The following is a 15,139-nucleotide window of genomic DNA, read 5'->3' as shown; positions in this document are numbered from 1 at the left end:
ACACTGTGAGTACTAAATGAATTAATATATGTATGTATATATGTAAGCATATATTTTTAAAACAAAACATTGTTACTATACATTTTACATAGACACTGTACAAATAGGCAAGATATATAATAACAAAATATAGTATACATAATATAGATATCGGGATTATTCTTCTTTTATTTTTAACTCAACACATGATGTGAATATTTTTCTGTGCCAATAAATGTAGATTTCCATCATTTTTAATGCCTTCATAGTTTTTCACTGATAAATATACCATAATTTGTTCATACTTGAATTGCACAGTACTCTACATGTAAACATTATACATTAATAGGAAATGTATGGAAAATTATGTAATTTCACAAGATTTACATTTTCTTCTTTTTGTTTATCTGTATTTTCTGTTCTTTTCATAATGAATGTATCTTACTAGTGTAATAATGGTATAATAAAAAAGTAAAAGGAACTTTTAAAAGGCATGTTTGATCAATTTTTAAAATTTGATTTCTATTTCATTATTTCTTTCTTTCTCATCTATTTCCTTCTCATAGATGGCCAAAAACCCAAACAGGATACAAGAAGGAAAGAGAAGAACATTTCTACTGACTTTCATGATTGATAAATAGAATCACGAAAGTATTTTGCACTGCCGCTGATGGCTGTGAACTCCGTCTAAGCTAGAGTTCCTTATGCAGAGTGGTGGTCCCCAGATTGAACTCTCCCGAGCTTCTTGGGGGCCAGGTGGCGTCAGGAAGTTGCTTCCGGGGGCCACCAAAAGGAAGAAAAGAAAGAACAAAGGCGAGGATTAAGGGGGTAGTATTCTACCTGTTATCGACCAAAGCAATTCCATTTCTTTGTTAAATAGGGCTTCTGAGACTTTTTCAAGGTTGAGTTTAAAAAAGAAAAACAATCCACCTAACGTCCACTGCAATCTAGATCAATGCTCTTTCCTTCTGATTTAGGTTTTCTGGCCATATCTCAAACACCTTCACTTTCTTTCACAGAATCCATGGAGAAAAAGTGCAGAAGCACAATAGTCAGCAAGAAGTATTGGATTTATTTCCTCTGCCCTGAATGCAGAATCATTAAGATGAAGAAAACTGCCTCGAGAGCAAATCTATAAGAAGTACTAAAACATTATTGGATAAGTAAAGAGAGAGAACTCTCACCATTGTCTTGCTACTCCATCCTTCTGGCAGTCAGTACTTAGCTTCTCTTCCCAAAAAATGACGAACAAATATTTAAAGACTTTTGGGTTGAAATGGTGCAAAAATACGAGCCCACCTAAGGGAAGTACATGTCCATGTCCAGCACGGATGAGGAACAACCAATAATGCAAGAAAGCTTGTCCTTTTAGACAGCAACGAGGTGATGAGTCTCTTGGCTGCAATGGTAATCACCTAGAAGTTAGTACTATACCACATAATTTGATATCTTTCTGCCTTGTGTATGTGCAATATTGTAACAGCTCTCTGGTTCTTTCATAGACGCAAATACCTTGTTACTGGAATTAGCTACTTATGGCTTGGAGAAATGAGACAGTACTTTCTACTTCTCCTGCCCCTGTTCTTGCCCCATAGCATCAACTCAATATTGAGCTCATAATGGGTGAACGGATAAATTAGTCCAAACATTACAAAGACCCTCTGATGACTGGCAAGGCTCCCCTTCCACAACTCTAACCCCTTCCATTAGCATCTTATCCAGTCTCTAATTTAAACATATTAGAGTGACTATTATATACCAGGACCTATGACCATGGACTGAACTTCAGAGACGAAAAAGAAGGTCCTGCCCTCAGGGAGTCTCAGTCCTTGTGGGGAGACAAATACATACAAATACAACTAAGATACAATGTGACTTGGCTATAATGAAGGATTTCACAAGGTACAGTAGGAACACAGAGGAAGGAAAGTATAAATTTATCTCAGCAAGTCAGGTAGATTTCACGTGGAACACACTCTTGAGTAACAATACATATATTTTCAATATGAAATACATACACAAAAATGTTCCTAATAATTTCTCTGGGTTTGTAAATTTGGGGTATTTATTCTCTTCTTTATATTGTCTTTATTTCTAAAACAATACAGTATTTCCCTCTTAGCCATGGGGGATATGTTCCAAGACACTCAGTGGATGCCTGAAACCACGGATAGTACTGAACACTATTTATACTATTTTTTTTCTTATACATACATACATGTGATAAAGTTTAATTTATAAATTAGGCAGAGCAAGAAATTAACAACAATAACTAATAATAAAATAGAACAATTATAACAATAGACTGTAATAAAAGTTGCCATAGATCTCAGCAACTTCTGCATACAACTTTTTTATTTTGCTTACTAAGTCAAGAACTTTCATCTTTTCACTGAAAGGAGGCACTTTATGGCTTCTCTATGGCATATCCAAATTGCCAGCATTCTTGCACTTTGGGACCATTATTAAGTAAAATAAGGGTTACTTGAACACAAGCACTGCCATACCACTATATTGGATCTGATAACCAACATGGCTACTAAGTGACTAACAGGCAGGTAGCACATATAGCATGGATATGCAGGACAAAGGGATGGTTCATGTCCTGAGTGGGATGGAGCAGGACAGCACAAAATTTCATCATGCTACTCAGAACAACATGAAATTTAAAACTTATGAATTATATCTGGAATTTTCCATTTAATATTTTCAGACCATGGTTAACTGTGGTTAACTAAGACCTTGGAAAGCAAAACTGTGGATAAGGGGTAACTACTGTATATTCAATTTGGAAGGAATGTGTCCTTGGCTCACCACTTGACTTTTCTGAAATCTACAGTTGAATGACAGATTAAGCTCCGTTTCCTGGTATCTAACTTGTCTTCCAGCTCAATCGATGGCTGGTTAAAACTGTAGAGAGACATGCTATAACAAACCACATGCAAACCATCAGCCCATTCTGCTGCTGCTTCTTTTTTTTTAAAGATTAGCACTTGGGCTAATAACTGTTGCCAATCTTCCTTTTTTTTTTTTAAAGGATTGGCACCTGAGCTAACAACTGTTGCCAATCTTTTTTTTTTTTTCTGCTTTATCTCTCCAACCCCCACCCACATACACAGTTGTATATCTTAGTTGCAGGTCCTTCTAGTTGTGGGATGTGGGATGCCACCTCAACGTGGCCTGACGAGCGGTGCCATGTCCATGCCCAGGATCTGAACCCTGGGCCGCCGCAGCGGAGCGTGTGAACTTTAACCACTCGGCCATGGAGCCAGCCCCCCATTCTGCTTCTATCAGCCTTAGAATGCACGGAAATTCCTGCTATATTCTTCTGTATTGCAAGTGCTAGAAATAGTTATTAAACTTTTTAATATATGTATTTTCATAAGAATTTTAGGGTGAAATTAGAAGAGGTTGCTTGAGGGGCTACTAGGTAGTTGTGTTGGTGGTGGTGGTAGAGCTGACAACTGCAGGAGCAGTATGCTTTTTCCATTTTAGCGAGTGAGGAAGACATACTCGGAAGAGAGAACAGCAAACTTGTGTGATTTTCTCCAGTGTTTTTTGTGTAGAAGCAGAGAAATAAGAGTGTAGGAGTTTTTCTATAATTGGTGGCTTAAGGGCTGGTGTGGTGGAAAAATACGAATGTTGCAGGTGCTTGGACAGAAATACTGCAAATGGCAGACCAAGAGGTCCAGGCTTGGCAGGAAAGAAATTATGACCAAAAGTGGCTGATGGACTTGGAGAAAGTAGCAGAATTAAGAGAGAGTACCAAAGTGTCATCTGAGGTTCCAGGCCGGAGTAGTTCTGCATGATGCAAGCTGCCGAGCAAGGCTACAGAAGTGGGAGGGTGAAGTTGATGAGAAATGAAGGCCATGGATCTAATGAGATCAAAGAGCTGTGAGGTTAGGATGATGAAAGGTCAACTGTATGGACATCATTTTAACAAGAATCACGGCAGATTTGAAGTGAAGAGGAAGAAGTTAACCCAGGTGATAATTTTCTTATTGAAACTGTTGAATGATCAGGATAGTTGGTAGATAATAATAATAAGTAGCAAAGAGATGTTGATAATCCCTCCCAACTCCAGAGTTCAAGGTTTTAGCAGAAAATCCAGCTTCCTTGTCCTCAGGGATTAGCATAGTTATTGTTTTGTTTTGAGGGAAATGGAAGCTGGAATTACCAAGGGTTTAGGGAAAAGCAAAGATGTATCTAGGGGAAGAGGCACAGAGATGTGTGGGGATAAAGAGGTCTGATCTGAATCTTAGTGGTAAGTCAATTTTACAGGAATGAGAAACATGAGGGACCTTTCTTTAAATTCCAACGTTGCAACATTGCTGAGGTATATCTGCATGATGTCACATGGTACTACCTTGTACTTTCCTGTGTCTTCAACTCCTCTCCTCTTCTCGGAGACCAAATGGCTTATGTTAAAGAGTCTATCAATTTGACAACAGACCAAATACTGAAATAGGCAGCTTATCTGGCCTCTCAAGCTTCTAAATTTGTTATGAATTTGTTATGTCACATGCCAAGCCCCTGTAAACATTTGGGTGTGTGACTTCTATTCTAAATAAAATCTAACCCTGGATCAAGTCAGGGCATCAGAGAACTAGTTATCCGGGCCTCAATGTTTGGTCCCTAGACAGATTGCTGTGAGCAGGCCTAACAAACTTGTTTTATTGATGAAAGGGATGGAAGAAAAGAGCACTCTGGCTTCAGTCTCCATAATGGACTGGATTTTTCAGGGACAAGAAAGGAAGTGGGAAGGGTATGAGAGAATGTTGACTTAGACTTGGCTGGTCATGGTAGAGATGTAGAAAAGTAGATGGGTTTGGTTAAGCTTTGGGAGTGGATGGCTTGTTGATGAACTGAATGGGAACTTGAAGGCACTTCCAGAAATTCTACCAATTAGAAATTCATTGGGTTTTCAAGCTTCTTTTATAAAAATGCAAATACATTTAAGAGGCTTATGACCGGGGTGAGGGTATAATTTAGTCTGAATTAGTTCCATCAGCTTACTTTCTATGATTACCCAGCTGAAGTCAGTCATACTAAAGAGATGAGAGTTTTCCTTGGGGAAAGAATGTTTTGCATAAAGGATATAATCATGTGTGGGACAGGATGTGGAAGTCTCGGGAAGATAGAAGCATGAAGGTGCACACAGAAGACACAGAGAGGGAGCGTCAGCATTGGAGGGCACAGAGAACAGGCAAACTTTAGCCTATTGGAAAGTTTACCTGATTGCCTCCTACAGATGTGTCTCAAATCCTTTTTAATACTGGGAATGTTTCCATTTCTTGTACTCTTGTTGGAAGGAGAGCATTCCTCCAAGTTGTAGCAGAGGGGAGGAAAAGAATGAAAGCTACAAAAATACTCAAATGGTATTAAGCATTGACAATTTCCATGTTGCTTTGTTTAAATTCCACTTAGGCTACTGGATTCCCTGACAATATTTCACTGATATCGTATGCTAAATAGGAACTTTTAGACCCAGAATATTAAAAACAATCATCAGTGTCACATGAGATAAAAACTATTATTGGTCAATGTTTAAAAATAATTTCAGGGGCAGGTGCTGTGGCCGAGTGGTTAAGTTCGCGCACTCCGCTTCAGGGGTCCAGGGTTTCGCTGGTTTACATCCTGGGCGTGGACATGGCACCACTCATCAGGCCAAGCTGAGGCGGCATCCCACCTATCACAACCAGAGGCACTCACAACTAGAATATACAACTATGTACTGGGGGGGTTTAAGGAGAAGAAGAAGAAAAAAAAAGAAGATTGACAATAGATATTAGCTCAGGTGCCAATCTTTAAACAACAACAACAAAATAATAATTTCAATTATGTTATTTTAAAGCTATGTTTTATATTTGATAGTAAATATCTATAACCTTTTAAAGTCCAGTCTTGCTTAGATACAACAAAAGATTAAATTTCATCTACAGTCTCCCTTTTTCTTTATGTATTCTCATGTTACTAAAAAAATGAAGACAGAGCTAAAATGTTCAAAATACTATCTTTGAGTACAAGTGTGGGTACATTTCAAACTTCACATGAAAGCTAGTGCTCAGAGCTAAGATAAAACTATGGAAAGAATGAGTAATTGCCAAAAATTTGGCACACTCCTAACTAGGACTTCTTGGATGGTGATGCTGCATAAAAAAGAACGAACAACAACTCACTACCCAAGTAAAACAGTTCTCTGATGTTATGATTTGTACTTATACTTCAAATATGGGAAAGAAATCTTTTTTTTATCAAAAAAACAAACAATAAAAGGCAACAAAAAACACTGGCAACATGTCTGGGCCAACTAAAAATTATGAAACTTTTTTTGTCAAAAGGTAAAGCATTAAATGGCAAGATAAAAATAAATCTTCGTGCTAGCCAGTAAAAATTCCATGGATTTGTTCCTTTCAATGTGAGTCACAAGTCTAATGGCAGGTACACTCTGTTTGGCTATGGAACAGAACAGACTGTGTTAGTCTTACATGCTGTCTTCAAACACTCCTTTACATCCGGCCCAAACTCTTTGTCCTGCCACACTCGCAGGGTTTCAACCACATTTACCAGCATGATCATCCTTCCTTTCTTAGCATCCCTGTCTTTACCTACTGCTTAAGATAAAACCTGGGGCACGTGTCTCTATGGGAAAACGGCACAGTGGAATCATGGATTCTCAGCATTACTGATCATTGCCAAATGTATTTTTATAGATAAGAATACTAAAGCATAATTAGGCTTTAAATCTTGCTCAGAATTATACACTGAGAAGCTTCACAGCTAGACCTTGTCAAGCATTCTTCTCTGAAACTGTCGATAGATACTTCTCCAGGCATCTTTTATATTTCTGCACATTTTGCAAACAGAGGCACTGACCATCTTTGTTTTGAATTATGTTTTCAAGGATATTTATATAGCAGATAGCCTTGAAAGATAGAGATGGTGCCTCACTCCAGAGCAAAGGGAAGGTTTTGGCCACTATAACAAAAATAATGTCTCCCTCTGGGGCAAAGGGTAGGCATGCTCACTGCTCATTATAAAATATTCAAACTCCCTAAGCTCAGAGTTCCTCTCCTGAACTGCAAACCACTAAGTATACAAGTGTCACCTAGCTCTCTTCACATCACCCTGTGGGAACTGGGATTCAGTGAACAGGTGCAAATGCTGATAGTCCGCCTACTGCTATTGCTGTAAATAATAAAGTCCTTTGTCTCTGACCCAGAAGTCTCATGTCTTCTGCCAGCACCCATGAAACTGTGGGAGGCTGACTTGTGAGGTTGGAAGCAGAGTGAAATCTCAGACCATTCACAGTTTTTGACAGAAACATAAAATCATAGTAAGAGTCAATCATATACAGAGAGAAAATATTAGGTATTGAGAGGTCTGTTGCTTGATGTTTCGAAGCTAGGATGATCCAGTTATGATTTTGTGAGTATTATGTGTTAGGCATAATATATAATATTCTTTATTCTTCAAATCAAATTATATACACACAATTATACACACACTTATAGACTCTACTTTATTTTCAAAATTAAATCTATGAAATGGCTCTCATTAACTTCACTTTATAGATTAAAAACCAAAAGTAAAAACCAACAGCAGCCTGAAGTTAAGTCATATAGCTATCAGGGGGCAGAGCTAAAATCTCTAGTTTCAAAATTTGCGTTTTGCCTACCTACAGATGAAACATAGCTTAAAATGACATGGCCATTTTGGCTTTAAATAAAATGCCTAAATTATTTAGTATTATGCTTACTTTTACTATCTTACCTTTTTAATAGTACTATATACTTAGATACTGACATGTTGCTATCTAATCTGTATGCAAAATTAAATATTCAGTATTCACAATAAATAAAATGTTTTGATCTCGTGAATACTGAGTTTATATTATACACTATATATTCCTAACAAAAGTCTACAACAAAAGCTATTGTTTAAAAGCTTAAATCATAAAATAATGCTGAGACATAGTCCTTTAAAGCTACACATCTAAGAAATTGTCAGCTAGAAAAAGATAACATGACAGGAGAAATAATTCCGCTTAAATGGGCGTATATCCTGTAAAACTATCTTATCGGTCATACAGATAAATAGAAAATTAACACACTACCCAGAGTGGAGAAAGGACTACATATGTCTAGAACTTATAGATGTTCTTGAGAATAAAAAATGTTTGAAGCAAAAGGAGACATAAAAAAACTTTACAATTTTATGGAAGCAAAATATAAAATTTAAACTTATCCAAAACTTTTTGGGGAATTTTTTAAACCGGTAATCCATTTCTGGCTATCAACGGTCTTTCACTCCTGTGACTATTCTGCTAGCTCCAATGCCAACGAAACAATGTTCTGAGTCAACCATGTGGAAATGTAAAGAGCAACAAAGAAAAACAAACTTAAAAATATGTAGGTTCTATTCAAAACATAAACAAATTTTTTTCAAATTGCCTTAACTGGATTTATAGATATTAATAACATATTAATGAAAAATAATTTTTTACTTGCTCCTCACAAAAACATTACTTTTTTTTGTAAAATAAAAAACTACCCAGCTGACATTGACAAAAAACAAAAACAAAATTTAGAGGTATGGAGTCAGTTACAATTGTGGTAAAACAATAACTACAAAACCAGGTTTATGTCTCTGATTTATTTTAGACGAGAATCTTAAATTGAAAGTTTAATTGCTGATTCATTTTTATTTTATTTTATTTTAATCCTTGGTAAATGACAGTAGGAGACTACAGTCTTTATAATGACACATGCCAATGTGGTTTATGTTGGTGTGGAAGTAGAAATCCTATGGAAAAGCTGATGGGTTAAGATATCATGTTTCTGATTCCACTAGGACACATACACACACACACAAAACAGAATTAAAGCTTTGCAGATCCAAATTTTAATTATATAGTGAAATACTTTCTAGGGCCATAAGCTATTAAATATCAAATGGGTTTTAAACAAGACATTTGAGGAACCCTTTCCCTGATGGGTTTTAAAGCAGGCTATAATTTCATCCATGAAGAGCCATATACCATCTGATGGTTTTTTCCCACTCTGGGAATCTATGAGGAAACTGGAGATGGTCACTTTTTGTCCCAAATTTCTAATATTGTCAAGACATAGAATTTACTCCTCCAGTATTCTGTCTTAAATATGCAGTCAAATTGAGAGGATTTCAGATAGAAGCAACAAATCTGTTACTATCAGATTCAACTAATCATGAAGAAATATATTTTTAAAAACCTCAAGTTTGATATAATTAAGAATACTTCAATAATTGTTTTCCAAATAAAACAGCAATTATTTTAAAGGCAAACACAAAGGAAGACAAGGAACATTCATCTAGAAAGTTAGGGGGCAAAACCAAAAGAAAGAATATCAGTGTCATGCTTGTATTCCTTACTATCAAAGTCTTCCCATTGGCAAAACCTTGTGGATTCTGGAAGATTTGTGATAGTGGAATTGATAGACAAAGGAGCTAAATATGCTGATCTGAGGTTTCATTAGTTGGTGTCTGCTGACGAAGCCTACATAGCTCACTCATTTGTGTATAAGGAAGCAAACTAAAGATTACCTGGAAATCTCCTAATTATTTGACATAATCCTTCCTTTCTGCAAAGTTGATGCTGCACTTCTGGTAATATGTTTACCTGAAAGGAAAGAAAAAGATTCTAGTGAGTTAGGCATCCAAGAATGCTAAAGGCAAGGAAACCCAAAAAACCCAGAGGGCATGGATGTGAAGTACTGTCTACACCATCCACGCCATACTTTCAAATCTCTGCAAGCCAACATTCAAATCCAGAAAAATAACGTGGCTCATTTGATAGCATAAAATAAAAACTTGTTCTTAGAAATCTTCAAAATATTTGGGAATATTTTGAAAACTTCAATATATTTCAAAACCATGACATTTGCTAGGAATAAAAGGAAATACTTATGTTCTTATGGCAAATAGAGTACCACAAATAACTTGATGGTTGCAAATTTTGCTTTGGAAAAAAAATAGCACTAAACATAACCTCAAAGTCAACTAAACTCCAAAGTTGCAGAGACCCTCAGTGATTTGAATCACATAGATATTTAGCGGAAATTTAGTGCTAAACCTGTTTCAAAACTTCATATATAATCTTCACTTCATACTGAAAGGCATTATTGCATCCAGATATAAAATCCAGTCACCACAAAACTATTTCAACAAAAGTTTGTTGTTAGAAAGCTTCATAAATGTTATCATAAATTCAAATATAGATTTTAACTTATAAAGTAGAGAAAAGATACAAACAAGCTTAACTCTCTCCTCTTCTGAATATACAGGTTGATTAATTGGCTATTATCAACTAACTCTCCAAAATAATACCAAATATGGTAAAGCCTTGTTAAAACCAACAGAAAGAGATCAGTGTAAATAGGCTTGAAAATCAGAAGCATTTTTGAGCACTTTTGGTTATTTTCAAATTACTCTAAACTAATTGTTTAGAACTAAACTAAGTGATTACTCTAAACTAATGAAGTATTATAGCTTCTCCACTGTGTCCTACTGGCATGACCAGATAAACAGAACTCAGCTGCAGTTGGAGAAGAGAGGGAACCAGAAACAGGTTGTAGTCTCACTGCTGGCACTTAACAGAATCGTAACCTTGAGCACATCACTTTGCTTCTCTTTTTCAACTTCTCCATTCGTAAAATAATGCATTTAGAGCCTTTAGTCTCTACGTTCCACTTCTGCTCTAAGATTTTATCAATTCAGCAATTCAATCATAAGTTGTAGTTTTAAAAAAATGATTCATAGAAGTGCTTTGAAACAGTGCATCGATTAAATATTCTCCAACACTTGCAATCTTCTTAACTCTATTAATTTATTCAGGAAACAGTAAACTTCTGCCCAGGTCATGTATGAATGAAGCCTGCGCTTCAGCAGAACTCACTCTTGTGAATCAGCACTAGCAACATTCCTAAATACTCCATTTTGAATGTCTACAAAGACACCAAAGTCTTACATCCTTACTGAGCTGGGAATTGAGAAAAGACTCTAAGTCTAGTGCACTTTAGATTTTAGGGATGTCTACGTTTCTTAAACTCAAGAGTGAGAAAGTTCAGAGGCTAAATGTGGGAAAAGAAGAAAAGCTTTCATCAAGTCCTGAAGTTTTCCATTAAAAATTCCTAAAATAGGCTGGAAGGAAGGGACAGAATACTGCAAAAGTACAGGGAATCCATAACAGAGGTTTGGAGTTGTGTTCTTTTTAAGATAGTGCACAAGGAACTCTTCTAAATTAGACTATGAAAAGCTTCAAAAGTCAATAAACTTGAACCATTTTCCCCCTGACAAGGCAAAATCACTCAGTTGCTATTGATTAAATAGAATCTTTAATAATAGAAGGACCCAGAAAGAGAACCAGCGTTAGGTAAGTGACATTAAGGCTATGTACTGATGCAGGTCCAGTTTAAAACCTTCTCCCACTTCTTGAAGGGCTCAGAGCAAATGTGCTGTCATTGCAGATGCTTAGAGCATCCTGGTTATGCTGTCCCATCCTCCACACACTGAAAGGACTAGAAGAGTCTTGGTAAAATGGATAACAATAACTGAAGTAATGAGCCAGAAGAATTTCTGTAGATGCTGCAAAGAAGTGTACAGCTTGCACGGGTTTCACACAAAAGGGAAGGTTGCTGTGTCTTATCAGAGAGATGACTTTTCAGGCAAGACCTTGGATCAGAAAGATGACCTGACTCAGGATCAACAAAGCACTTGCTTCATAAAACCAGAGCCAAGCCAAGGGAAGTAACTGCTCTCATCTTCCCGCCTCCTGTTTCCCCATCCTCCATCCAATGACCTTTTCCTGTGCTCTTTCCTCCAAAGCACATCTTTGGAATTCACAGAGTTGCAACAGATGATAAAACTGTGATGACACATGACATCAGAAATATCATCCCCGTTCTACTATGGAACTGAGCACCAAACTAGGCAGTTAAACTGAATAACTCAGCACAAATAAACACATTCAAGGGCTGTGGGTCATACAGATATGGTAAATCAACTGTGTTACACATGCTTTAACTTTTTAATTGTCAAACCTAATAATGCTCTTTTATATCCTAGTGCTTTTCATTCTTATTTTTATGTGCATCATAAAATATATAAGATTTGCATGATTATCGAGCAGAATATCATCAAAGAAATTTTAACTTGGAATAGCTGGCTTTTATAGGATGAGCTTCTCCAGTTTGACATTGCAATAATTTTTTTTAACAGGCTTTATTTTTTCAGTTTTAGGTTAATTTTAGGGTCACAATAAAATTGAGCAGAAGGTCCAGAAATTTCCCATATACCCACTACCCCCACATATGCACAGTCTCCTCCATTATCAACATCCCCCACCAGAGCTGTACATTTGTTATACTTAATGAATCTACTCTGACATATCATTATCACCCAAATGGTCTTTTATATACCAATTTTATATAGGAATTTTGTATTCGATTTGAATGCTTAATATACATACATATGTGTGTGTGTTTTATAGACTGCTGTTTTTCTTGGCCTAAAACTTTTCATATCTTTCTAAGGATTAGAGTGCATATAAAAAATAATAATGATATTTGATCCCTGGGCTATTTCTGAGATCAAATTGGGAGAAAGAAAATGTACATTTAAAAAGATTTCAATCCCAAAGTACATTCTACAATCCTAACTTGTGGTAATCTGCATCTAAATTGTTTTTATTACATAATGTCAGAAGCAAAAGTAAAAAAAATCATTCTTATTTTGAGACATATTTCACTAATAAGAGCATCAGTATAATATTAATTATAAATATTTGGAAAGCATTTGTAAATCAAAAAATAAAACTACAGTAATAACATTAACTCATTAAAAGGAGTAGACATTTTAGTTTGGAGTATTTATAAAGTGTAAGAAAGCATCCAAGGAATAAAATTTTTTTAGTCAGTCATGAGCATTGAGAGTGACATATACTTCACATTGTATCTAAGGGAACTGCTCCTTTTTTTTCATTATATATGCACAGATGTACATATCTTTTATTTTATCAAAAATGAGACCTTCTCTGGAAGCTGTTCAGTATCACCCATAAGGAAGAGAATTAATGACAATAAAAGAACCAGCTAATCAAAGAAAAAAAACAGTCTTCTTATCCCCCATGTCTCTCATGTGCAATTATCATTCCATCATATGCACCTGAAAATGTCCTAGCATGCTTTAAAACAAGAGCCATTTCAGTAGTTCTCAAGGCTGCAAGTACTAAACCGGCATCCTGGTTGAGGAACTGCTAGTCCTACAAACAGAGCTAGAAAGGAATCCCTCTGCTCTTGAAACACTACAACCCGTCCATTACAGGTAAGATAGAGCCCCAGTTATTAACCTTAACGTTACCCCAAATACTGGACCTCACGTCACTTTCAGCATCACATGGACCAATACAGTTTTAAATTTACATTACTCTCCTCCTGAATAGACAAACTCCTGGCCATTCATTTTCTAGAACAGATCTTATGATCATTTTCATTAAGCACTTATGTTCCAAAGCTCTGATGTGATTAGTAATCTTACTAATTTGAGCAGGTGCCCTTTCTTTGTTCATTCTTAGATCATTGACAATACTACAACTTTCCCAAGAAATTTGAAGCAACTTCTGTTTGGAATATTTATGTTTACATAAATAAGTCATGGCTCATAAAACTTCAAATTATTCGGGCTCCAAAGTGATAGTTATCCAACATGTATTGTTTAATATTTATGTATTCTTTAAGAATATTCATTAGAATAGGCTGTAAGTGCAGTAGCAAAATATTTATTTTCAAAGATTCTATAGTAATATGGCTAAGAAAACTGAATTTGAAGTCAGACTACCTGATTTGAAGCCTGGTTGCTTCATTTATTAGCTATGAGGCCTTAGGGAATTTTCTTAACCTCCTTGTGCTTCTGTCTCCTCATATGTAAAGAATGAACATAAATTAATAAGTAAGCACGTAGAATGGTGCCTGGCACCAATAGGAGGTCTTGGCAGGAGAACGAAGAGCAGGAGTAGAGAGAGATTGAATACTTACCTTCCCAACTTCCTCTCTGCAGGGCTACGATTTGGCAATGCCTACATTCTCCTAAGTTTATAGCTCCTTTCCAGCGACCTCTCCTTCCTGGCTCCAGCTCTCATTAGGTTTTGCTACACCATTTCTTCTACATATCCTTCTTCAGACTGAAGGCAGTAAACTCTCATGATGTTGCTGGTCTCTGATGTCCCTAATCTTTTTTGTTTCTCTTGTCCTGCCAAAACCTCTGTAGAGAGCTCTTTCATTAGTTTTTCTTCAATTAAACTCTTTTGAGTATAGCATTTGTTTCCTACTGGGAGGCTGACTGAGACACACAGGAAATCTTGTAGACTTTATTCTACAGTTGATGAGAACCCATTCAAGATTTTAAGCACATGAGTAACCAGTTTAGTTCAGCATTTCATATTTGTCACTCTGATAACCATGAGCAGGATGGATTTCAGGGGTAAAATACTTGCTTCAGAAAAATCAGTGAGGAGAATTCAGCCATAGTCCTGGTAAGATATGGTGATTGTCCGACTGGAATAAAGGTAGTAAGTACAGATATTCGAGAAATATTTAGGAGTTAAATTCCTTAGTGTTGGTGATTGATAGAAGGCAGATGACAAGGGAGAGGAAGAGCTCAAGGTGAAGGCCAGATTTCTATCTTAGGAGGTGACAGAGTAGTTGATCAAGCTTATGACCAACAGAACGGAAGTTCTGTGGAGCATCTGAACGCAAGAGGAGCAGTGAATTTACTGGGGAAAACACGAGTTCGTCTTCTCCATGTTGAGTTTGAAGCATCTGCGTGACATATAAAGGGAGATGTTCAACAGGTGGTTACATATGCAAGCCCAAAGCCTGGGAAAGTGCTTTGAACTTTAGATGTAGATTTGGGAATCATCCATGACAAATGGTAGTTGAAAGTTTGAGAGTCGTATTGGGGAACACACGCATTTAAAGACTGGGCAACGGAAAGGTGGGTGTCAAGAAAACTGAAGGAATGGCCAAAGACATGCAAGAGGAACCAAAAGAAAGTGCTCAGCCCAAAGGCCAGGGGAGTGAAGAGTTAGAAGGAGGAAGGAGTTATCCAGACTGTCAATTGTAGAAAT

At 36.5% G+C, this 15,139-nt stretch overlaps 1 protein-coding gene across 5 annotated transcripts in view; it reads right to left on the bottom strand.

Moving 5' to 3' along the window:
• CPED1 (cadherin like and PC-esterase domain containing 1) overlaps positions 1-15,139 on the bottom strand; it is a 271,872-nt gene that overhangs the window by 200,293 nt on the left and 56,440 nt on the right. For all 5 annotated transcript variants that reach the window (XM_046669323.1, XM_046669321.1, XM_046669319.1 and 2 more), the window contains one exon: positions 9,562-9,637. In XM_046669323.1, coding sequence (XP_046525279.1) covers positions 9,562-9,637 — 76 coding nt within the window. The remainder of the gene's footprint in view (positions 1-9,561; positions 9,638-15,139) is intronic.

The sequence above is a fragment of the Equus quagga genome, chromosome 8 (genome assembly GCF_021613505.1).
Source record: "Equus quagga isolate Etosha38 chromosome 8, UCLA_HA_Equagga_1.0, whole genome shotgun sequence".
NCBI classification, from domain to species: Eukaryota; Metazoa; Chordata; class Mammalia; order Perissodactyla; family Equidae; genus Equus; species Equus quagga.
The sequence above is the reverse complement of the archived record's forward strand: the minus strand, read 5'-3'. Positions and strand labels throughout refer to the sequence as shown.